The sequence below is a fragment of the Schistocerca nitens genome, chromosome 3 (assembly GCF_023898315.1).
Source record: "Schistocerca nitens isolate TAMUIC-IGC-003100 chromosome 3, iqSchNite1.1, whole genome shotgun sequence".
In the NCBI taxonomy this organism is placed as follows: Eukaryota; Metazoa; Arthropoda; class Insecta; order Orthoptera; family Acrididae; genus Schistocerca; species Schistocerca nitens.
The window spans coordinates 718,436,635-718,463,287 of NC_064616.1; the positions used below are offsets into that span (position 1 = coordinate 718,436,635).

At 38.8% G+C, this 26,653-nt stretch overlaps 1 protein-coding gene across 1 annotated transcript in view; it reads right to left on the minus strand.

Annotated features, from left to right (window-relative positions):
- The window catches only part of LOC126249735 (glutamate receptor ionotropic, kainate 2), a 222,570-nt gene that overhangs the window by 81,274 nt on the left and 114,643 nt on the right, over positions 1-26,653 (minus strand). Inside the window, exons 10-11 of the mRNA XM_049951412.1 lie at positions 22,223-22,429; positions 22,062-22,146 (exon numbers count right to left, since the gene is read on the minus strand). Coding sequence (XP_049807369.1) covers positions 22,062-22,146; positions 22,223-22,429 — 292 coding nt within the window. The remainder of the gene's footprint in view (positions 1-22,061; positions 22,147-22,222; positions 22,430-26,653) is intronic.

Sequence of the window (26,653 nt, forward strand, 5' to 3'; positions counted from 1 at the left end):
TGAAAAACTTCAGGAAGAAGCTTTTCAACATGTACCATAGGCAAATGAACCTGATTAATGTCTGAAGCAACACAGTTTGGCAATGTGTACTTTGTTTTCCCACTCCGTGCTGCCACGCATGTGCAGATTTCATACCCTCTATGCTTCCCTACTGCTCTGCATCTATTTGCCATCCTACATGATGCGGGCTAGTAGTGGTACAGGGTACCCTCTGCCATGCACTGTGAGATGGATTCCAGAATATTGATGTAGATGTAGACACAGTTTCATTAATTCGTAATACAGTGCTCTGATACATAATTGACCCAGGCATCATTCTGGCAGCAATGAAGCTAATCAACTTATCTACATCACATTAAAACAGAATGCAGTAGGTTACTGCAAATCTTGTAATGTTCTTATTATGGTATCTGTTTTCCAATTTAAGATACCATTAAAGCAGCATTGGAAAACTGATAGGAGATGGACTTAATTGAAATGATAGCATCTATTCAGTGGGAACTCCACTAGCAGTGATTTGTAATTCAAATGGAACCTTCCATCTGTAATATTAGTTTAAGTGACCAGTGAATGCAAAATCCCTGATTGACGCAAATCCTACATATCACTCACAAAAGCTACTCTCAATATAATCAGGTCAAATCTTTCACAAAATTGGTCTCCTGCAACTTCCTTGGACACAGTGTCTCAGAAAATAATAGTGATTAAAAACCTTTCCAGAGAACATACATTCAAACACCTACCTTTCACAGCTCATAGCACATAACTGATCTTTCAGTGCTACCTGTAACAGCTCAGGCAAAAAATCCCAGCATATTCAACTATTTTTGGAGTATTATATCAGGTTCTAACTGGGAGGAACATGTAGTTAATCTAAGAAAATTATTAGTCATTCATGAACAAGTTAATCTCTGATTATGTCTTAATAGTGTAAATTTTCCAATCCAGTGTAAAATATGTGGTGCATCTATATCTACTACTACCGCTATACTCCTCAAAGCACTGTTAAGCATACAGTATAGGGTACATCCCAATGTACTAGTTATTAGGCCTTTCTCCCATTCCATTTATGTTTGGCTTGTGGGAAGAATGACTGCTTAGTCGATTCTGTGCATACTGTATTCTTGCCTTTGTGATACCTACTGAAGCAATACATAGGGGTGTGAGTTAACGAGCATTTCACTCCCATTTAAGTATATGGCCAAAAAAGTCAGCCTTCAGGAATTGTCAAACGAACCCTGTCGTCCAGGACCATGTGCCACAAAGAGCGCAGATTCGCCACAAGATGGGGAAATTCACAGGCGTCTATTGCGCTGAACGAGACCTAAGTGCTGTAGTGTGCGAGTGAGACAGACGAGAACCTACATCATAAGGAAACCCCATAGAAACTGTTTGTGGCCAGGGAGACGTATCAGTGTTAAATATGGTGGACCTAAGAACGGCCATAAAGAGAAACATTTATGAAAACTATTTAATTCTGTAGTAATTCAGGGAATGAAGCCACAGTAATTTTAATCTACCATCCTTAACAAATTTTCATGGTGGTTCCAATAAAACTTGAACATTGATCATATCTATAATAGTTTAGGATTTACTGTTAAAGTGAAATTAACAAGTTTTGTAACAAAGACCTGAATGCTAAAATCTCAGTACTTTGGTCAATCTTAACGATAGACATTTCATTTAGAAGCACATCATTAAAATGACAAATGTTGTAAATATCAACTCTGTAATCAGGTAACAAAGACCTGAATGCTAAAATATGAACACTTTAGTCGATTGTAACAATCAATATTTCATATAGAAGTGCATCATTAAAATAAAAAATGTTGTAAATATCAACTGTGTAACTTTATTTGTTTAAAAGATATAGTAAATTTAAATTTTCAGTATTTTCAGTTAAGCATCAGATCATCATTTCCTCCACACAGAACACATTGAACGATGACAGCATGACAACTTATTGAATCATTAAGTAATAGAATATTTGTTGTCAAGTTTAGTACATAATCATTACTTTTGTTTTTTATTTATATATCAGAAATCACACTGGTGCAAGGTTACTGGCCGTGACATTCAAAGTTAAGAAGGAAATTGTATTGGTTTTATGTAAAAGAATGTAACATTTATTATATAATGGATATTATTGTTACTTTATTTAGAACATGAAGGTGGCAAAGCTTTGATTATTTAAATATATTAAGATGTAAAATAATATAGAATAAGCTGCAGCCAATCAGATGGACAGCTTCAGGAAAGGGAACTGCACTAGTCAGTTGAGTGAGGATGTTGGGTGCTTGGGAAATGCGGCTGGGAACAGGAAGAGGGACAGTGCTGGTGGAGATGTGGAAGCAGACGGTCAGTCTTTAGGCAGCTAGGAAGTGAAACGACTTAGAAAATTTCGCATTGTGTGAACTCTAACTTTTGCATACTTTACGAGGTGGAGTATTGGACTAGTAATTCACAATGAAATTGTGAATGATCGAACTGTGTCGAATGGATATGCGCTCAAGTGTAATAGTAATTTAAATATGACCACTTTCGCTATTAGTTTGCTTTCTGAATAAACATTATTCTAACCAAATCGCAACTGTTTGGCCTATATCATTTATGGGTTGTTAATATAGCTCCCAACAGTGTTATTACTGTTGTTATATGTTATATTAACTTTGTATATTTTATACAATTTCACAAACTTGCCATCAGCCATAAAATTTAACCATAGAGTCACAAATTTCTAATTTAGGACGTGTAATGCGGCACGTGCAGTTCAACCCCTAGACGAGTTTGAGCCAAGAAATTTTGATGAAGAGGAGTCACATGTGAGCCTGAACACCTATGGGTGGTTAGCTCACAGGAGGTTGCAATATATTCCTCGATTCAGCAGTTAAAGTTTGTTGTAGGACATTTCTAAGTACATATTCAAATCATAGTTTGTGTGTATCTCCAAGCACCTGCCAGATCAGTTCTTTCAGCATCTTTGTGACACTCTCGCATGGGTTGAACAAACCACTTGTGCTGCCCTTCTTTGTATCCATTCAATATTCCCTATTAGTTCTATTTGGTATGTGTCGCACACATGTGAACAATATTCTAAAGTGGGTCACATGGCTGTTTTGTGTACCATCTCCTTTAAAGACTCACTGCACTTCTTTTGTGTTCTACCAATGAACAGAAGTCTGCCACCTGCTTCACCTATGATAGACTATGTGCTCATTCCATTTCATATCCCTAGAAATTGTTACATCCACTTAAGTGTATGAGTTCACTGATTCCAATTGTGACTCACTGATATTATAATCATAGAATACTATTTTTTTATTTTGTGAACTGCACAATTCTACATTTCTGCCCATTTAAAGCAAGTTACCAATCTTCGCATCACTTTGAAATCTAATAAAGATCTCACTGAATATTTGTACAGCTACTTTCAGACAGTACTTCATTACCGATAACTGCATCATCTGCAAAAAGACTGAGGTTATTATTAATATTGCCTGCAAGTCATTAATATACAACATGAATAACAAGAGCCCTAACTCACTTCTCTGAGGCACACCCAAAGTTACTTTTTATGACTGTCAATGACTTTCTGTCTAAGATAACTTACTGTGGCCTTCCTACCAAAAGATGCTCAATCCAGTCACAAATTTTGCTTGATACCCTATACAATTATACTTTTGAGAATAGTCATAGATATGATACTTGATCAAATGTGTTTTGGAAACTCATGAATATTGCATTTACCGGACTGCCTTGAATTGTGCCTGCCAGTATGTTGTGTGAGAAAAGTGTGAGTTGGGGCTCATATTATCTAGCTTTTCAGAATGCATGCTGGTTGTCACGGAGGAGGCCATTCTGTTCGAGATACTCCATTACATTTCAGCTGATAATATATTCTAAGAATGTGCAACAAATGGATGTCAAGGGTATTGGTCAATAATTTTGTGGGTCACTTCTGCTACCCCTCCTGTACATAGGTACATGGAAATCATTCATCAATCTCCCTTCATGCTCCAATGTCATTTTACACTTCTCTTCTTTCAGTCTGGATATGAGCTGAGGAAGTGATCAGAAATGGACGAGCACTAATTTTTTGGATGTGTGATTATTACTAACAGGGCTTCTGGAGTAAAGAGATCTCTGTTTGACAGAGAAGTTAGTACAATTTTTGGTTGTAGTAATGCACAGGATCTGTAATTATTCAGTCTTACGCTTTCCCAGCTTTCCTCATTTATGTATGTATCTCTCACTTCCTGCAATGTAAGAAAGATTATTTTCTGCATTAAAGAATGTCCTGGCAGACAAATGGATGAGCCTAAATGTGGAGAATTTGGATTACTATTTATTTATCATATGGCTTTTAGTGCCAGGGGTCTCCGAAGAGATGATTTATCTTCACGGTAGCTCTTTTCATTTAAGCAAAGGGGCAGTACCTTTAAAGGAATTGGAATCTTTCACGAAAGAAAGGTATTTGGAAGAAATTGGTAGTGGCCTATTGTATGGACCAACTCTAGCATTTGCCTAAACTGAAAATGGAAAACCCTGGCGTTTGCCTAAATTGAAAACAAGAAACCACACAATACCATTTTTAAGATTGCTGGCAGATGGATTCAACCCACTCTCCGCCTGAATCCAGGGATTGCTAGCTCAGCATGCTAACAAGTAGAGCTACCCCAAGTCGGTGGAGAATTTGGAAAAACAGATTGTTGTACATTGTTTTAAAATAAAATAAAATGCAAAACAACAAAAGATTGCATGTTTTTCCTTTAACTGTGCACATTTTGTCATTTGATGATGCATGAATGCCTGCATATTTTAAGATTTAATTGCGCAGGTAACTGCTGGTCTCAGTTCTTACTGTATTACAAGAGCATAAGTAGGTTTTGGACAAAAGGGGAAAGAAGGAATACAGAGTGCAGTCAGATCTGATGAATTCAAGCAGCCCGCTGAAAAAAATCTTCTAGGAACGAACGAACTATAAAATCTGGTGTCATCCCATACCTCTTCCACTTTCCACAAACCCCTTTTCATTTTTCCATATGAGGGCTGGTTTTCATAATTGAGGACCGCTTGGGTGACCAGATTGGGCTACTAATAGAATATTGAGTAATTTTGTTTCTTAAAGAAATGCAACCATCACTGTTTGGGCAATATTTTTGTTAATTACTGTGCTCTTTGGGTGACACAGACAAATCCAAGTGTACTTTTATGCACTGATTTTAATTTGTCATTTCTAATGATGTTTGCTTCTCTGCTGCCTTGTGAAATACTCAAATATTCCACCTCAAAGTTCTACCACCCTCCAAAGAATGAAACCAGTGCTAACATTAAACTGCTATAGATATGTAATTAGGCTATTATATTAGTGTGTACAAATTTTTAGCTTACCATAATGCTAGTAGATGAATCAAAATCTATTTTCGTGTTCTTTCTTGTTACAATTTTATCCATGATTAAAAAACTATCACAACAAAACACACAGCACAGAAACAATAAGTGGTAGCACTTACATTAAATTCAGCTGTAAGTAAGAACTGAACTGATTTGCATAACAATAACTGAGCTCAAACAATAACAACAACTGGTCTTGGCTAAAATAGAGATAAGCAATACCCAATAGTACTATGGATGTATAGATAGTTTAAATCTACTGTAGACCTTGATGACCACTAATAGTGCGTATGTCTTTTTCATTGTACGACTGAAAATTAAAATACCTTTCAATTTCACTACACAGAAACTATGTTGTGTATAATTTCCTTTAGGAGATTTTTTTTTTTTGGGGGGGGGGGGGCGGGCGGGGTTTATCCAGACATCCTGAACCCCCGGCCCCCCATTTTCACTATGGTATTGCATTGGCCCCTGGAGCTTTGTTCAGTTTTAACCATTTCTGATATTTCTCAATTCCACTGAGACTAATATCTATTTCTCTCATATTTTCAGTTGTACACGAATCAAATTGGGGCAATAATCATGGGCTTTCCTTTGTAAAGGAATATTTGAAAACAGAGTTAAGCATTTCTGCTTTTGCTTTGTTACCCTCAATTTCAGTTCCTGTCTCAACTGACAGTGAATGGACACTAACTTTGGCATCACTAACAGCCTTCATACATGACCAGAATTGTTTTGAGTTTTGTTACAGATCTCTCAACAATATTATTTATGCTAAGTCATTGAGGACTAGAGGACAAATGTAAGGATGTAGAGGCTTATCTCACTAGGTGTAAGATAGATACTGTCTACAGGAAAATTAAAGAGACCTTTGGAGATAAGAGAACCACCTGTATGAATATCAAAAGCTCAGATGGAAACCCAGTTCTAAGCAAAGAATGGAAAGTGGAAAGGTGGAAGGAGTATATAGAGGGCCTATACACGGGCGATGTACTTGAGGACAATATTATGGAAATGGAAGAGAATACAGATGAAGGTGAAATGGGAGATAAGATACTGCGTGAAGAGTTTGACAGAGCGCTGAAAGACCTGAGTCGAAACAAGGCCCCGGGAGTAGACAACATTCCATTAGAACTACTGACAGCCTTGGGAGAGCCAGTCCTGACAAAACTCTACCATCTGGTGAACAAGATGTATGAGACAGGCGAAATACCCTCAGACTTCAAGAAGAATATAATAATCCCAATCCCAAAGAAAGCAGGTGTTGACAGATGTGAAAATTACCGAACTATCAGTTTAATAAGTCACAGCTGCAAAATACTTACACGAATTCTTTACAGACGAATGGAAAAACCGGTAGAAGCCGACCTCGGGGAAGATCAGTTTGGATTCCGTAGAAATATTGGCACACATGAGGCAATATTGACCTTGCAACTTATCTTAGAAGAAAGATTAAGGAAAGGCAAACCTACATTTCTAGCATCTGTAGACTTAGAGAAAGCTTTTGACAATGTTGACTGGAAAACTCTCTTTCAAATTCTAAAGGTGGAAGGAGTAAAATACAGGGAGCAAAAGGCTATTTACAATTTGTACAGAAAGCAGATTGCAGTTATAAGAGCCGAAAGGAATTACAGTGAAGCAGTGGTTGGTAAGGGAGCGAGACAGGGTTGTAGCCTTTCCCCGATGTTATTCAATCTGTATATTGAGCAAGCAGTAAAGGAAACATTAGAAAAGTTCGGAGTAGGTATTAAAATCCATGGAGAAGAAATAAAAACTTTGAGGTTTGCCGATGGCATTGTAATTCTGTCACAGACAGCAAAGGAATTGGAAGAGCAGTTGAACGGAATGGACAGTGTCTTGAAAGGAGGATATTAAGATGAACATCAACAAAAGCAAAACGCGGATAATGGAATGTAGTCGAATTAAGTCGGGTGATGCTGAGAGAATTAGATTAGGAAATGAGACACTTAAAGCAGTAAAGGAGTATTGCTATTTGGGGTTTGCTATTTGGTCGAAGTAGAGAAGATGTAAAATGTAGACTGGCAATGGCAAGGAAAGCGTTTCTGAAGAAGAAAAATTTGTTAACATTGAGTATAGATTTAAGTGTCAGGAAGTCGTTTCTGAAAGTATTTGTATGGAGTGTAGCCATGCATGGAAGTGAAACATGGACGATAAATAGTTTTGACAAGAAGAGAATAAAAGCTTTCGAAATGTGGTGCTACAGAAGAATGCTGAAGATTAGATGGGTAGATCACGTAACTAATGAGGAGGTATTGAATAGAATTGGGGAGAAGAGGAGTTATGTGGCACAACTTGACAAGAAAAAGGGACTGGTTGGTAGGACATGTTCTGAGGCATCAAGGGATCACAAATTTAGCATTGGAGGGCAGCGTGGAGGGTAAAAATGATAGAGGGAGACCAAGAGATGAATACATTAAGCAGATTCAGAAGGATGTAGGTTGCAGTAAGTCCTGGGAGATGAAGCTTGCACAGGATAGGGTAGCATGGAGAGCTGCATCAAACCAGTCTCAGGACTGAAGGCCACAACAAAAACAACAACAAGAAGTCATTGAAGGCTTCATGAATTGTTCTCTTCACAGCCAAATGCATTTCATTCAACATGTCTCTATATCTATAGCTCTCTGCTTTGTTTTACACCTATTATGTGGTAGTCCCCGCTTTTTGGAGTTTCTTTACATTGACTGAATATCATGGAGCATCTCTCCAATCACACAATGTTCTACTGGGTATATATCTATTCAGTGCTTGGTCAAGTATTCTTTTAAAATTGAATCATTGTTGCTCTATGTGCTCCTATCCTGAGCTACAAGTTTCAAGTTCCTCACTGAGATATGACACTACTGCTTCTTCATCTAGTTTACTGGACATATAAATATTGCTACTTATTTCAGTTGGCCTTTGTGTTTCGGTAATCATTGTTGTTACAACTGTCTCATGGTCACTGATACCAGTTTCGATGTAAACATCCTCAATGAGGTCAGGTCTCTTTGTTGTCATTAGACCTAATATCTATCCATCATGGGTGGCGTCCTGAATCATGTTTTATAGGTAGTTCTCAGAGAAGACATTTAGTAATTTTTCACACAATGTCATGTCATGACCCTCACAAAACTGTAATTATCCCAGTTGATTGTTGGATGATTAAAGTTATCTCTGATGATTATAGTATGATTGGGAATTTACCCACTAGTGGACTGAGGTTTTCTCAAAAACTTTCTCCGACACTTTGTTGTGAAGGCTTTGGCAGTTAACCACTAGGATTTTAATACTATCACCTGTGGGGGGACACTTCTTTGGATTTTGCACCAATATTTATGGGGCTCTTACAGTTGTCATTATCTGGACCAGATGCAAAGTTGCTTGATCTAAAAAAAAAAAAAAAAAAAAAAAAGACTTGTGTGCACCCCACATACAGTCAGATATCTGGGTAGCAGGTTCTGCACATCTGGTCCATTTAGGTGGACCCTACACTTCTCAAACCTATGGAGCAAATGCAGGAAGTCAGAGCCTAAACAGTCAGAGAATTTTTGCAATCTCTGGTTCAAGACTGTCGTTCAACTCAGAACGAACTATAAAATCTGGTGTCATCCCAGACAATGGAGACAATGCTCCAGGTTGTGAGTTTCTATGAAACTATGCGAGTGAGGCTGGTATTTTTGAGCTTCTCTGCCAGACACCAGAGTGGTCCAAGTATGACCTCAAGACCAGACATCAGGTATCATGTGTCCCATCCCAGTGTGTGCCACAATGTGCAGCTGGTTACATACTGATCCCACAGCAACTGTTGCGATAGTCTTTTTCAACATTTTGAATGAGGCCCACACACATACACACAGAGTGCAATTGGTGTTCCTTCCCATACCAGCCATTTCCCTGAGTAGCAGCATAATTCTCCACACATTCCAACAGCCGACGATTATTAGACCATAGTCCTTTGTGTTTGCCTCCCATTGACAAGAGACTCAGTACATTTTACACCAGGTGAATTGAGTCTCACTGGCTCAGTTTCAGCTACGGGTGCTGATACCCAAGGGCAAGACTTAACATTCAAGGTCAAGAGGTACCACGGAGCTCAACTGTCAAGCATCTGAGAGTGACACTGGATTGGCACCTTTTTTTCATATATGTATGCAAGACCTAAAACTTAAAGCTTCTGGCATGGCGAAGGAACTGATGCCATTATTCCATAGTATGGAACTCAACATCTCAACAAACATTAGTCTCTACAAGGCAATTGTACAACCAAACATCCTTTGTGGGAGCACATGATGGGGCCTCAGGACTTCGCTAACAAGACCCAAATGCAGCACTACAAAATAAAGTCCTTTGATGGATACTGAGAGCTTCACAATACATGCGCATCCAGACACTGCATGAGGAGCTCAATAAGGAACCTTCCGTAGAAATGATCAAACTCATATCCCCAACAATTCACAAGAAATTAGACAGACTGAGACTATCAGATCAAGAGGAATGTTCAGTATGAGTCATCAGCTTTGGTCAGTGACTTAATGTTAATGGGTGTTGTTATGTCACCTTTTGGTGCATATATTCACAATTTTGTTGTTAGCTAGTGAACCCAACGAACATGCAAGCACAAAAAACTGATTGTGGAGACAGACTGATCTGTAGCTTAGCCCACTTGAACAAAATAAAAGTTGCCAGCAACATCATGTTACAGTTGCCATATTCTTTATGGTGTTTTTCACACTTTTCCTACGTCACTGATCACAGCCAACACTCGTATCAAACATTCCTCTATATCCGACATGTCATATGTCATATCAGAGAAGTAGGTACCACCTGAGCAGAACCCTGGCATTGGTAGTTTGTCCCCAAGGCACTAGATAAATAGAAAACTGGAAATGAGACGCTACAAATAAAGAAAAAAAAAACCTCAGAGTAGAAATTTACGGGCCTGTAGCCCTCACAAGACCTCCCTGAGTGCAATAGATCACTGACGAAAACTAAACCTTACCCTGTCACCAAAGAGAAAGGATTTCTGAAGAGGTGGTAGGACTTCAAAAAATTAATTGCATTGATGTTTTACTTAGCTGCATTTGTGACAGCTTCTAAACTGGTGTGACAAAGATGAACACTGCAGCGTCAGTTTATCATAGTCAATGTTTCGAAAATTGCAAAGCTATAAATCCTATGCAACAACATGTGAAGGTAACTGATAAAATATTTACTGCCAGGATCATAAAGGAATTTGTCTTTTTTAGGTAAACAAATTACTATGGAATACTCAAATACAGTGCTATGCAAACTTCATTTCCTGCAGTCCAATTAAGAGAAAACAGGGCCAGATTACTATGAACTAACGAATGCAATAAGTCTCAACTTATTAAAGTCCAAACTCCAACCTGAATCTTGTATCACAACTTATGTAACAGGAAAACTCTTAGGCTTCACAATTACAGCTGTGCAACATGACATAGCATAAATCTTGTCACACAAATCAGCCATCGATTAAGAACACCCACAACATTTATAACTGAACCATTAAATCCTGCTCAAAGAAACTATTCTCAAATTAAAAGGCTAATCATCGTTTTGTAATGTGTAAGTTATTGGTCCTAATTTCATCTTATAATGGATTAAAAATTATTGCTGCTAAAGTGTAGAGCCCAAGATCATCTTCCACAGGAAACTTGGATACAAAAATGAGTTTATATTTGAGTAACACCAAGGGCACCAATTCAGTAGTTTGTGCAGGGAGGGGTAAGTGGAAAGTGGGTGGGGGGGGGGGGGTGCAAGACGCGAGGGTACAGAGTATTTTTAATACTTTGCAAGATGAATGGCAGCTTGTAAGTAACCATAAAAAAGGTCTAGTTCTGAACCTGTTGGACACCTGTGTAACACCAACTTTTACATGATTTTCTTGAAAGGAAAACACCTGATTATACTAATTTTTTTACCTTCACTGAGAGTTAGGGGTGGGCTACGTGCCCCCCCCCCCCCCCCAATCTTGCGCCGCAAGTATGGGCATAAAAAGAGGAGGAACCTGATCTCTGTATCAGATGACACTAAGTAGTATTTAGACATCCTGCCAGAACATGCTGTAAGCAGTATGCAAGTGATACAGCCATATAGTGACACACACATTGATACCAGGCCCTGACACCATAGGGTCACATGAACCATCCCTGTGGCCTGCTTCAGCAGCTACAGTTGCAGTCAAGAGAGCAATTGACTCTTGTTTCTAGTCTGGTCTCTACACAGTTAGTGAGAAGAATGTTTTTTTCTCTTTTTTCTTTTTTACACATATTAACAGAAGTTCTACATAAAGTGACAACCGCAAACATTAATGTAATTTTGTGTGGAGGCATAAACATCTTCCATGGTTTTGGCATGTCCCTGTTGGTCAACACTGCAACATAGTAACTACAATGACAGCAATAGTAATTGACCATTTGCCCACAAATATGGATAGGAACAAGTGTGGTGTAATCTTGGACTCAGATAATTTCTGCTGAATAATAACGGAAAAATCAGGTATGGAAAAAATCCTCAGACTGAAAGCACACCAAAGACTTCAATCAGAAATCAAAATGCAAGATTTTTCACAATAGAACTAAGTGTATAGAGAAACCAATGTAGATGAGAAATCTTCTGAATTTTCAATAGTACTTATACTGACCTCTGAAATGACATTTACAAAAGAGCCTACAGCAGTAGAAACGTTTTCTATAAACAGGTGCTAGGAAATCTTCCCAGACCCTAAGTATTTCTGTTTGATGAGAAATAGTAATACTGATTCAGAGATGTTACCTTTCCCACAGGTACAAAAACAATTATAGGAAGGTGCTGACTGCTGCAGAAAAGTCGTCTAATGATCAAAAATATGCAATGCAAAGAATAAAAGCAAAGCAGTCTGGGGTGTGATAAAACAGGAAATGGTGAGAGAGAAACAAAAGCACAATAAAAATATGTAAGGAACATCGATACAGTGATACACCGTTTGTTGCAATATGCTTGGGACAACAGTACATTTTCAGGCAGACAAACTTTCGAAATTACAGTAGTTACAATTTTCAACAACAGATGGCGCTGCGGTCTGGGAAACTCTATAGTACGATATTTTCCACATATCCACCATGCGTAGCAATAATATGGCGTAGTCTCTGAATGAAAGTACCCGAAACCTTTGACAACGTGTCTGGCGGAATGGCTTCACATGCAGATGAGATGTACTGCTTCAGCTGTTCAATTGTTTCTGGATTCTGGCGGTACACCTGGTCTTTCAAGTGTCCCCACAGAAAGAAGTCACAGGGGTTCGTGTCTGGCGAATAGGGAGGCCAATCCACGCCACCTCCTGTATGTTTCGGATAGCCCAAAGCAATCACACGATCATCGAAATATTCATTCAGGAAATTAAAGACGTCGGCCGTGCGATGTGGCCGGGCACCATCTTGCATAAACCACGAGGTGTTCGCAGTGTCGTCTAAGGCAGTTTGTACCGCCACAAATTCACGAAGACTGTCCAGATAGCGTGATGCAGTAATCATTTCGGATCTGAAAAATGGGCCAATGATTCCTTTGGAAGAAATGGCGGCCCAGACCAGTACTTTTTGAGGATGCAGGGACGATGGGACTGCAACATGGGGCTTTTCGGTTCCCCATATGCGCCAGTTCTGTTTATTGACGAAGCCGTCCAGGTAAAAATAAGCTTCGTCAGTAAACCAAATGCTGCCCACATGCATATCGCCGTCATCAATCCTGTGCACTATATCGTTAGCGAATGTCTCTCGTGCAGCAATGGTAGCGACGCTGACGGGTTGCCGCGTTTGAATTTTGCATGGATAGAGGTGTAAACTCTGCAGCATGAGACGATACGTGGACGTTGGCGTCATTTGGACCGCAGCTGCAACACGGCGAATGGAAACCCGAGGCCGCTGTTGGGTCACCTGCTGCACTAGTTGCGCGTTGCCCTCTGTGGTTGCCGTACGCGGTCGCCCTACCTTTCCAGCACGTTCATCCGTCATGTTCCCAGTCCGTTGAAATTTTTCAAACAGATCCTTTATTGTATCGCTTTTCGGTCCTTTGGTTACATTCAACCTCCGTTGAAAACTTCGTCTTGTTGCAACAACACTGTGTTCTAGGCGGTGGAATTCCAACACCAGAAAAATCCTCTGTTCTAAGGAATAAACCATGTTGTCTACAGCACACTTGCACGTTGTGAACAGCACACGCTTACAGCAGAAAGACGACATACAGAATGGCGCACCCACAGACTGCGTTGTCTTCTATATCTTTCACATCACTTGCAGCGCCATCTGTTGTTGAAAATTGTAACTACTGTAATTTCGAAAGTTTGTCCGCCTGAAAATGTACTGTTGTCCCAAGCATATTGCAACAAACGGTGTATTTCTATCACTGCTCGTTTAGTTTTTATTGCCGTTTCAAATATACCGGTCATTTTTGAAACACCCTGTATATATATATATATATATATATATATATATATATATATATATATATATATATATATATATATATATATATATGAGCAGACCTAGATAATAAACAAATCATTTGCACCAGAGAACTCTTCTGAGTACAGGTAAGAGTTGGGCCTCTGCTAAATATCTACATCTACACTCCTGGAAATGGAAAAAAGAACACATTGACACCGGTGTGTCAGACCCACCATACTTGCTCCGGACACTGCGAGAGGGCTGTACAAGCAATGATCACACGCACGGCACAGCGGACACACCAGGAACCGCGGTGTTGGCCGTCGAATGGCGCTAGCTGCGCAGCATTTGTGCACCGCCGCCGTCAGTGTCAGCCAGTTTGCCGTGGCATACAGAGCTCCATCGCAGTCTTTAACACTGGTAGCATGCCGTGACAGCGTGGACGTGAACCATATGTGCAGTTGACGGACTTTGAGCGAGGGCGTATAGTGGGCATGCGGGAGGCCGGGTGGACGTACCGCCGAATTGCTCAACACGTGGGGCGTGAGGTCTCCACAGTACATCGATGTTGTCGCCAGTGGTCGGCGGAAGGTGCACGTGCCCGTCGACCTGGGACCGGACCGCAGCGACGCATGGATGCACGCCAAGACCGTAGGATCCTACGCAGTGCTGTAGGGGACCGCACCACCACTTCCCAGCAAATTAGGGACACTGTTGCTCCTGGGGTATCGGCAAGGACCATTCACAACCGTCTCCATGAAGCTGGGCTACGGTCCCGCACACCGTTAGGCCGTCTTCCGCTCACGCCCCAACATCGTGCAGCCCGCCTCCAGTGGTGTCGGGACAGGCGTGAATGGAGGGACGAATGGAGACGTGTCGTCTTCAGCGATGAGAGTCGCTTCTGCCTTGGTGCCAGTGATGGTCATATGCGTGTTTGGCGCCGTGCAGGTGAGCGCCAATCAGGACTGCATACGACCGAGGCACACAGGGCCAACACCCGGCATCATGGTGTGGGGAGCGATCTCCTACACTGGCCGTACACCACTGGTGATCGTCGAGGGGACACTGAATAGTGCACGGTACATCCAAACCGTCATCGAACCCATCGTTCTACCATTCCTAGACCGGCAAGGGAACTTGCTGTTCCAACAGGACAATGCACGTCCGCATGTATCCCGTGCCACCCAACGTGCTCTAGAAGGTGTAAGTCAACTACCCTGGCCAGCAAGATCTCCGGATCTGTCCCCCATTGAGCATGTTTGGGACTGGATGAAGCGTCGTCTCACGCGGTCTGCACGTCCAGCACGAACGCTGGTCCAACTGAGGCGCCAGGTGGAAATGGCATGGCAAGCTGTTCCACAGGACTACATCCAGCATCTCTACGATCATCTCCATGGGAGAATAGCAGCCTGCATTGCTGCGAAAGGTGGATATACACTGTACTAGTGCCGACATTGTGCATGCTCTGTTGCCTGTGTCTATGTGCCTGTGGTTCTGTCAGTGTGATCATGTGATGTATCTGACCCCAGGAATGTGTCAATAAAGTTTCCCCTTCCTGGGACAATGAATTCACGGTGTTCTTATTTCAATTTCCAGGAGTGTATATTCTGCAAACCACTTTGACTGTATGGCAGAGCATATGTCCCACTGTACCAGTTACTATGATTTTCTTCCATTCCATTCACACTGTCTCTGGCTCTGTTCTTCCTGACCAGCCACCAGCTAATTCATACTAAACCATCTTCTCTCCCTCTTCTTATTCTATTATTCAATGTCAATCAAACTAGCGACCATCCTCACAGTCTAGCCACGATGAACCCTTTTGTACTCTGTATACTACAATATAGCATATTTTTACCTATTCAGTTCTTTTGTTTTTATTTGAAGCTACCCTCGTCGCATGCCCACTTCCTTGTCCATTCCAGTGCCAGTACAAATTGGTGTCGGAAGATGCCATACCCGATCATTTGATCTGAAGGGAGGCTACAAAATTTTGGTTCACATTTAATGCTACGTGGTTGGTGACAAGATCAAGTGACATGCTGTTGCTGTTACTGAAGTACAGGTTGTCTGGAGCATGCCGCACTTGCACTTTCTGCTGCGCAGCAGGTCAAAGTCCAGCTAACAGTGCTGTCATGGTCATCCAGCCAGATCTACCCGAGAGTGACACTGTGAGTCCAAGCATCATCACCAACACTGTCCATATGCGTGTGGCATGTGATTCATGCCATGAGTTCACATCACAGAGCGACACAGGAAGTCAGCACCTGCCACGATGGGCCAAGTGCACAAGCGTAATTTATACAGTTGACACAGCCTGCTACTGCCCGCTTTAGCCAAGTCTCCTAGCCAAGCTATCTGTCTACCGCTTGCCCTATCTTGGTCACCACACTACATCATGCCATGCTACCAACCTGCCTCTCAGCACCATGCTGCCCTTCGTAGTGCTGCACCGCATGGCTGCAACCTGAAGTCACAAGCTCTGCCTGCAGCTGCCTGGCTTGAGGGTTCAGAGTTCAATGCTGGGTGGCACACTGTATCTCACTTCTGTTGCAGCTAGCTGTCAGTGCCCGAGCTTCCCATATGCGCTGTTGCTGTCATTTCCCTTCACGTGTCACACTTTGTATCGACAAATACATTTGAACATTTCGACTGGCAATGACGAAATGTGACTAGGAAGAAGTCGACAGCACAGGACACAATAGTGTGTATTGTTTTAGGATGTAAAATTCTGAACTGCAAAGCACTTTCTTGAATGTTTCCTGATTACATAACATTAGGTTCTCTTGTTGTGTATTGCCATCTAGTGACTGCTGCTTGGGCAGTAGACAGTAATGTGTGCAACATTATCTTTTAAATTAGTATCACATATTTTAATGGACAATATTCTAGGGAATCTTCTGCCAATGCACTTAAATGAAACTTTTAGAGGTGGTACAGGCGTGGACTGAAATATAAATGCAGTAACATTAAGATAAGAGGAAAATTAGTTTATTTCCCCTTTTCAATAGGGAAAAGTTCTGTATATAACTTTATTATATCAGATTAATGGTTACACTAGTTATTCTGAGATGCTGTCACTAGAAAGAGGTTATTACTCTCTTCTTAAGAACTGTAATTCTATAAGTAGAACATTTATTTTATACTTATAAGACTTAGCTGCATTAGCCAACTTGTTTTATTAACAGTTTCATTCCATACCATTATAGTTTTGAGTAAGAAGAAGGCTTTAACCCCTTGCTTGATTTTACAATCTTTTGTTAGCTATAAGTTTGGTTCCCACAGACATGGGCACTGGTTGTGAACTGTATCATCAGTAGGTGTATGTTTGATAAATGTTACCTTTTTAAGATGATATCATGTTAGTGTGTCTTATTCTTCTCCAGGACCTCATAACGTATAAGTTGTGGATTAGCTACCAGAGAGTTTCTGAGCTGCTTGTGGCATTTTCTTCAGTCTCATTCATGCCTCAATCTATTCTGTCATCTATTATATTGGTACCTGAACAGATTCATTACTGTCATTTTTGAAGATCAAAATTAAGGTTTCATTGCTATGGTACAATTTCAGTGTGCATCCTGAGGCGAGTAGCCTTCTGCCCTACAGGCACCTTGGTTCACTGATATGAGAGCTTTAGGGCTTGCACAAACCCTTTATGCTCAATTGTCATGTCTAACAAGTGAAACTAAAACTGACAGCATGCCCGGGAAAGGGGCCTAATCATGGAACTTTGATGGTAGTGAGGTTTTGTTTCAAGGCCAGGACAGACACAACACCAGCATCTAGGCACTGAAAGGAAAGCTGCATACCATTAGGTTCCGCAATCCTGGTAATGTCTGTCGGGTTACTAACACATCTAGTTGACAGTTAAGCCTTAGTTTCATACAGCAATGAAATTGTGACTAGCACTTGCAGTTGAAGAAAAGCCAGGATGCTGTGTGGCATGCTGGATTGCAGGACTAAAGGATTAAATTGACAAAAGAAACAACAATTAAATGTTTTTGCTTTCTTTGGTTACCCTCCTTCCTTCCTGCATCTTAATATTCAGTACACACATTCATAGTTGGTTGAGAAAAGGTAAGGGGTTTTATTTTGTAACTGGTTAAAACAGTGCACAAAGCTAATGATGTACTATGTTAATATAATAGAAATAATGAATACTGAGGTTTATAATATAAGTAATAATGTGAAGATGATTAATGATAAAGGTGAAGTGAACAAGTTGTATCAGAATATTCTGTTTTGTGCAAAATGACTAATAAAACTTTTTATTTTGTTTTACTTTCTGCTATTACCTCCAGAAAGCAGCACATGGTAGTCAAGAATTAAGGGATGATAATTTACCACAACACATGAAGCTAATGAGCATACATTATGTATACTAGGGATTATAATATGACTAATAATGTGAAGATGAAGTGCACAAGTATTAAAAATCCTTTACAATTTATGTGTGTAACTTTCTGCTGTTATTGACAGTAAATGCAGAAAGATACAGGTATAACGAGGAAGGTTATGTAGTGAGTTACCAGTAAAAAAAAAATGAGTTACTTCTGCAGTGTTGAAATAAGAAAGCTTTCAGTCATTCTGCAGCCCCCTGTGAACACAATGCTACAAGTAGAGGACCACATGGCAAAAACACATGGCCTTGCACACACCTGTCATATTTTTGATAAGCAATGCCACTCAAGAACATGTTGCCACCACCCTTCCTTCACACTCTCTTCAACCATCACAGGCATGGCAGCCATTGCTGCTGCGTGTCATTACCAGCCATGCCTCCCCACCTACTACTCGCAGTACACTAGTGTCAAGTTTTTAACTGGCAGTGGAATAGCTGCATCAGGTGAGCATCAGGTGAGCATGAGGTGAGCCTCAAGCCTCTCATCTCACACCTCAGTTCAGTAGAAGTTATGATAACTATCAGTGTTCTGTGAGGATCATAACTGCCAGTGCCCCAGCCCCATGTGACTTTAACTCTGATAAGCCACACAACAATTAGGATTATGCCTATTAATTTCTTGTAATTCTTACCTTCCTATTTTGAAGTTTATATTTAGTAAGTAAGACCTAAATACACACTTGCTTTGGTTACTGTATTATGTGAAATGTCAACTGTCACCCCTGTGCGTGCTATTTGGAATAGTGTGTGCCATAAATTTCTCATGTACATCTCATGTAACAGAACAACAATAAATTGTTGTAGGGTGTGTAAGCATATTGTTTTGTTTATGTTTTAGGGGTAACACAGCACTGTTTAGCTGTTGATGTGTTTTGTATCTCAATTTTTAAGCAACTGAAGGCAGTAAATTTGTGTTGGCATGGACCAGCATAAATAGAATTTTGTGTTTTTTAATTGTGCACCATTTCTTGCTTTTTCTGATCTAAACTTTTGTATTTTTAAGTTGACATTCACAGCTTATCTGAAAACAGTTTATTAATGTCCACTGCATTTGAGTGACATGTAATTTTTCATGAATACTCAAAGTAACACGGGACCCTCATTTTTAACAACTGGTAGGTTCCTCCCCAATTCCTAAATGCACATGTGTAGGATTCAAACAGATCTTATGAATATTGTGGGGGGGGGGGGGGCGGGGAATTAATTTTTTACACGTTAACTTCATTTACCCCACGAGCTAATTATGTAAGATTACATACTAATAGATAGTAATGCATTCATTGTTACCTCTACAAATATTATCATTCTCATGTCAGCTGATAGTGGGTATGAATAGTATTTGTAGTGTGTGCAGTAATCGGTGTTGAGAAATCAGTGAACAGAGCAGCACTATCTTTTTACATTACAGAACAAATTCTTCACTAGAACGTATAAACAAGACAGTTTTGTAGGTGAATGACAAATTGAATAAGGTTGTGCTGTTTTAAACAGATTGTCCTGGTATTCAGGATGACTCAGGGTTTAATATACATCTGGCCATTTTGATGTATGTTTTCCTTGGATTTCCTAAATTACTTCAAGTAAATGCTATGATGGTTCCTGCTATGCGGTCATAGTTAGGTACTTGACCCACACTTGTCGAACTAAAGCTTTAAGTACGTAAATGCCTGTATAAATGATACATAATTTTTTTTATCTAGTTTGAAACTGTAACCCATGATATGTCCAATATCTTTGTAGATGTGTTCCATGGATGAATATAATTACTATTACTACTACTTACTACTACTACATTTTCTTTTCTTTCCTGGAAAAAATTCTCGGACACTGTCATTGTCTTTCAATATGACAATGGCCATGTTCAGAGGGCTGTACAGATATATTCCTGATTTGTCAAACACTCAAGACACCTTAAAGCACCTTGAATGGCTTGCTAAATCACCTGATCTTAATCCCATAAAAAATACCTGACTCCATCTGGAACAGCAGATGAAACATAACTACCACCATTCCCACAATTTCGTAGCTTTACTGTTTACAATTTGGTGACTTCGGAAGGACAGGGCATATCTAAAGAAACTTGTGCACTCAGTTCCTCACCAAATTGAGGTCATTATCAAGGATAGAGATGGTGTTACATGGTATTAGTATGATGTTTCCTAAGGATGAATAATTTTGTGCCTGATGTGCTTAGCTGGTCATATTGGAGTACATGTTTTTCCCTTGTAGGTCTGCAACTTTATTGCCATAGGTAATGTTTTACACTCAGGAGGCTGGAAAAGCAATCACTTTGCAAATACACTACAAATTTCATTTTCCTGATAAGCCTTACACTACTGCTAATTAGACTCTCCTCATCATACAGTGCTACCCCACATTACAAAAAAAATTAAACATCTACTAAAAATGTAGAAAGCACTATGGAGCACTGATGTAGTGATGACAGCCAACCTGTAGGCCATTCAAGTTAATAGTCACTGCTTAAGTTGATGACCCAGTGGATGAGCTTGCTGCTCATTACAGTACAATTAATTTTAACACTTACTTCTCAACTAACCCCCACCCCAAAAACGAACTCTCTTTGGAACTGTAGCTCAAGTAAATCCTTCTGTTTGACATGATCCCTGGCCTGTCCCTGGTTCTCCTTCCATCACTGATCCTCCATATCTTCTTTCATCTCTTGTTCTGATTCAATCCCTCACATTTACTGGTTTTGGAGTTACCTCCTTCCCCCTCCCCTTTCTCTCTCTCTCTCTATACTATCCCTTGTACTCTCTCAGTGTTCCTTGACTAGTCCTGCATAAAATATATGTTCCTCATACAAAATTAAATCTACAGGACCAAATAAAAAAATCAGATCAGATACCTTTTTCTGTACTGGTGCATAAATGCCTTATGTTTCATGGCCCTTAGTTACTGTATCTCTGTGGTTGCATGCATCCTCTCCACCATGTTTTCTTGTCTAACTGATTCTATTTTCCTCTCCTCTACTCTTCCTTACTCCATTCCCTCACACCCCAAAATTAATTGTAACCAATCATGGTACAGCATTAGAAATGCATTTACATCTGTGTGTCTCTACTTTGAAGAAAGGGATTATAAAGCCTAAGTTGGTCATAATTAGTACTTTTCATAAGCCATTCCACCACTACTTTCAGTTGGTGTTATGACTTCGTATGTAGCATGAGCACTAAAAGCATAAGCAATAATATAACACTTGTAAATAGTTCTCTCTAATTAGGATATTAACAGTACACAAAAGATGTGCTTAAAAAAGTAATTCATGTGTTTCACTTTTGAGCATTAATGTAAGTACCACTCAAGATCAAAACTGAATCATTATCATATATTGAAAGGAGGGGGGATATCTTGATGACCAGTACTACAATGACACAAGCATCTTAAACAGGCAACAGATTGAATCTAATGAATGAAGGCACTGTATGTATGAGCTTGGACAGGAACTCTGCCAAATAATTTGTGGTTGTGTGCACACCAGCTTCCATGTCAGAACTGAAGGAAGAGCACACCAAATGCAACATGAACAATTACTTTGAAAAGAACTAATAATGATGAAAGCACAACTTAAACAAATTAAGTGAACTCTGAATAAACTGCATTTTCAGATGTCAGGTCTGTGTATGCAGTACAGTTTCTCACTCTGACATAAGACAATAATAAATTGCAGTTAAAATGTTGAACTTCTGAAATATTTTAGTGTGCTACAACATCATAGTATGTTTTGGGTGGCCTTGTTACGTCTGGAGACAGTAAAGGATCTAAATATGTAAAGGTTAGGGCACAAAAATAAAAGCACAACTTACCAAGATTCATGAATGGCATTGTGAAGTCCACAGCTTGTTCTCGGTCATATGTAATTGTCAAATCAGCAATAGCTAAGTCAGCTTTCTGAAATATGATTAACTTTTATTACTATGACTGTCACAGAAAATAAAAATTATAATGGTGTGACACAATTCATTACCTGATCAAGGAGTTCTTTCATCATTCCATCCCATTCCTTAGTTTCAGGATTGTATGATCCATATCTACCATCAGGTACTAGTTTGAATGTGTAATTGAAACACAGTATGTTTGCTATCTCATGTATTAGGTCTATTCCATATCCTTCAAACTGAGCATTTCCTGTAAGTTTCTCACTTGACTCTTTCCTCATGCAATATGGAGAACTCTGCAATTCAAATACACATGAAACTGTACTGAAAAACATCCATATGAATCTGTATATAGGCAGATATAAAATGTATTTGCTTGCAAATTAAGTACATACTAAAGAAAAAGATAAGTCTTGAAATCAACTTTGTATAAGCTATTCAACAATCACATGTCTGAAGCACAAGGAATCATTTTATACAGTTTTTTTTTTATTCGTAAGTTCCCTTTAACAATGTTTAACATGGTATACAGTGTCATAAAAAGTTTAGTTTATTAATTATCCTTTTATAGTTTCATTTTCTCCTGTTAATACACACAAGATTGGTAAAATCAAACAATGGAAAATCCAGGATGGACTGTAACGATATTATGAGAAGAATAGTGGCTACTCACCATGTGGCAGAGATGCTGAGTCACAGATAGGCACAACAAAAAGACTGTTAGAAAGTGAGCTTCCAGCCTACAAGCCCTTCTTCAAAGTTAGACACACACACACGGTATTTGTGTGAGTGCGTGTACGTTGTCTAATTTCAAAGAAGGTTTTGTTGGGCGAAAGCTCACTTTCCGACAGTCATTTTGCTGTGCGACTCAGCATCTCCACTATACAGTGAGTGGCAACTATCCTTTTCATAATACTGCAAAATTGGTAGAATAGTGTTCATGTTTAAAAACAATTAAAAAACAAAAAAAAGAATTTGTATTACAGTAACTGTTTGATAAAATGAAATTAAAATACAGTCATATGTGTTGTACTATAAAGGTAATAGATGACGAAACCTCCAGGCAGAATAAAACTGTGTGCTGAACCTGGAACATTGCCTTTTAAAGGAAATGTTCTGACTGACTGAACTTTCAGGCACAATATACAACTCAGCCTTACAGCTTTACTTTCACCAGCACCTCTCTCCTACTCTTCAAACATTGCAGAAGTTCTCCTGCATACCTTGTTGGACTAGCACTCCTGGGAGGTATGATTTTGCAGGGAAACATTATCCATGGCCTAGGAGATGGTTTTAGAATGACTTTTTCATTCTCTGGAGTGTGCATTGTTTTGAAACTTCCTGGTACATTAAAACTGGGTTCTGGTCTGGCACACAATTTCAGTCTACCAAGAAATTTTGATACAGTGTGGATTTTGCTGCAGAGGGAAAAGGCTCATTATGTTATCAGTGGCTATTTATCAGCTCAGTCAGATAGTACAATAAACACTCAAATCTCCACCCCACCACCCCGCCCAAAAAAAAAAAAACAACTATACAAACTTTCTTTAAAAATCGGTTTACAATTTCAAATGCCTGCTAATAAAAGTAAATTTTAATGTATTTAGATGCTCAAATGTTTCATATATAATGTGTGATCAGTTAGGAACAATCAGTTATTGAGTTGGCTTCCCCATGCTGACATTATATTACACAGGACTTTTCCATTAAATTGGGTCTTTGTAAAGTTGAAAGCAATATAAAATATTTACCCACATGCTATGTATAAGTACTGCTCAGTTCATCATCATGCCGCACCTATGTATTAAGTCAATACCTAAGTGAATTTTGTAATTAAGCATACTTTCAATTTTTGCTCTTTAATATCCCAAAATTTCGAATGCACACCTGTTGTGTCTATTATGTGTTATCAAATTTATAGGAAGTTACATCAGCGTAAGCAAATCTTTTTCAACTTTTGAAAGGAACATTAACTTAGGATTATTTAAAAGAACAGTGAAAATGGTCACCAAGAAAAATAGTTTTGAAAGTTTCTCTCACGTATTGCAGTGACTGCTATTAAAGAGTAGCACATGCCTATTCCCTTCAACAAAAATCCACCAATGAACAGAAAATTAGCTATGTGTGTGTTTTTTATGATGGTAGCACAAGCTTTTATTTACAACCAGTTCAATTTGCTTCTTCATAACTTATATTCTCAAAGAAGTGGCTTAGAGATTTCCACTGGCCTTCTAGATATGTCAGTGGCTTTCCTAGAACAGTTCAGGCAACGAGTTCTTGGAAAATTCAGAAATGAGAAGCACAAATTAATATTTAGTTAATATTTTGGATAAATATGAACTAGATAAATTGAAATGTTACCAGTAATTTAGCCTCTAAATCATCTGCACCCAAAGAAACTTTAAAAGTAAATGATATGAAATAAAAATATGATAATTTATTAAATTTATGCAATAACGTGAGATCTTTACTGTATTGACTCACTAAACAATAAACAACTGACTCGATTACTTTGTGCATGGTATCATGTTATCATTTTATGAACAGTCATGGACTTTTCATTACTATTACAACAGTACTGCAAAGTGTTCATTCTCTTCATGGAATATATGAGGTATGTTAGATAATATTCCAAAAAAATGGATTGAACAAAATTGGTCAAATCATCTTTCAGCAATTTCTGATGAGCTGGTGGCATTTCAAGCTTCAAAGTCTCATGAGACAAGATTCCATAAAATAGTGACAAAAGTGTTTGAGACACAGACTGTCTTACCTTTTCTAAGAGATAATCTAATGCAAAGGGGGAACAAATATCGACTGCAAATATCACAATCTAAAAATAAATATTAAATTAATGAATACCATTCTAAAGTAACCTTCCGTAGATCTTAATTTGATATAGAGTGGATCAGTTGAATAGAGTTTTTGTTTCTCTCACACAGTAACAGCTAATAAAATGTGTACATGAGATAATGATGCTGAACAAGTCATGGGCTTTCTTGCTAGCAATATGATAAATGAAGAGCTCATGTGTGTAAATATTGTGAAATGATGATGGGAGTAAATCTATCCACAACTCATGTCCATCTCAATTATAAGAACATCATTCATGCATACAGGGTTGTCATTTTCTCATATGCACAGGGCATCTCAACCAACAGTTACTGCCAAATCTTAAGCTTGATTCAGTAATGGATCTCCTTTAAGCATTTAATCTGTCATGTCACCCTCTATATTTGTTGTTATGCTAGTAAGTACTTTTCTTGCATTGTACCCAAACTGCAACAGTATTAGAGATTACCAAATAACCATTCTTTCCTCAGTAACAGCATTCAAAGGATTACTAAAGTATTATAGTGCACAAACATTTTTTGGCTGCTTCCAGAAAGTATTCAGATATATAGTAAACTATGTGTTAATACTAGGTATAAATATTACTAATTTCTCCAAGACAATTTAAATTTTGAATTGAATTACATCTCAGCTCAAAATAAAAGTTGTGAGTACTGCATTAAAATTATTGATAACAGCTGCATCATGTACAATCTGCCACATACACAAGGTATACTACCAGTGCTTTGAATAAATTGGATAATACTTTGCAGATTGTGAAGTTCTCATTTGGGCTTGTTAGTAAATTTCCATGACTTCTTTTACTTGCAGAATTTTAAATGCTTGATTTGACCTGATATAACATACTTTTAGTATGTGATCAAACCTCATAGAATGAGACAAGGACTGTGCAGGCTCAAGAATACTTTCTGCCCAAGTCATTGCCATAAACTTGTTCAAAAATTATGGAATAACAGACATTGTACAGTTCCTTCTACAAAGGTGACTGTGACACTTTATGAGTGGGGATTCTTCCATGTAACATTTCTCGATCCAGAATTCTTATATCAATTGGTGAACTCTTGGATGTTACCACACTGAAGTGTCTAAATAAATAAGGTAAAAATTTCAAATAAAATTAATGTGGCACCACTAACACAGAACACTTTAAGGGCCACTTAAACCTTCATACATTACAAATAACTTAAAGATTTGTGAACATTTTGTGCTAAATGTGATCAAAGGTCATCAGCTGTAACATTTTATAATATATTTATAATCAGTACTTTTTCCTTGTTCCTATATTACAAATATGTTCACAAATAAGCCTACTGCAAGTGTAAGTGAAATACATTTTATTGTTTCTACTGCTTTGCATTTTAGTATGAAATTAAGGGTATGTAAAAACATTTAATGTCTAAAATTTAGAATACCAGCTAATGTCTCACCTTTACATACACAAAATACATGAAAGCAGTGTTATAAAACTGTACTGTTACATGTAAGTGCATAAGAGCTGATCCTGAGCAAGATACACATAATCTGTAGTATTAGGCCTGCCACTTGGATAGCATCCAGAGGTTCAGTATACAAAATGTAAGTGATGTTCTGACATTCAGAATATTATGCTAAAGTATTACATCCCACAACACTACAACCTACTATTTAGAATGTTAAAGATACGGCAG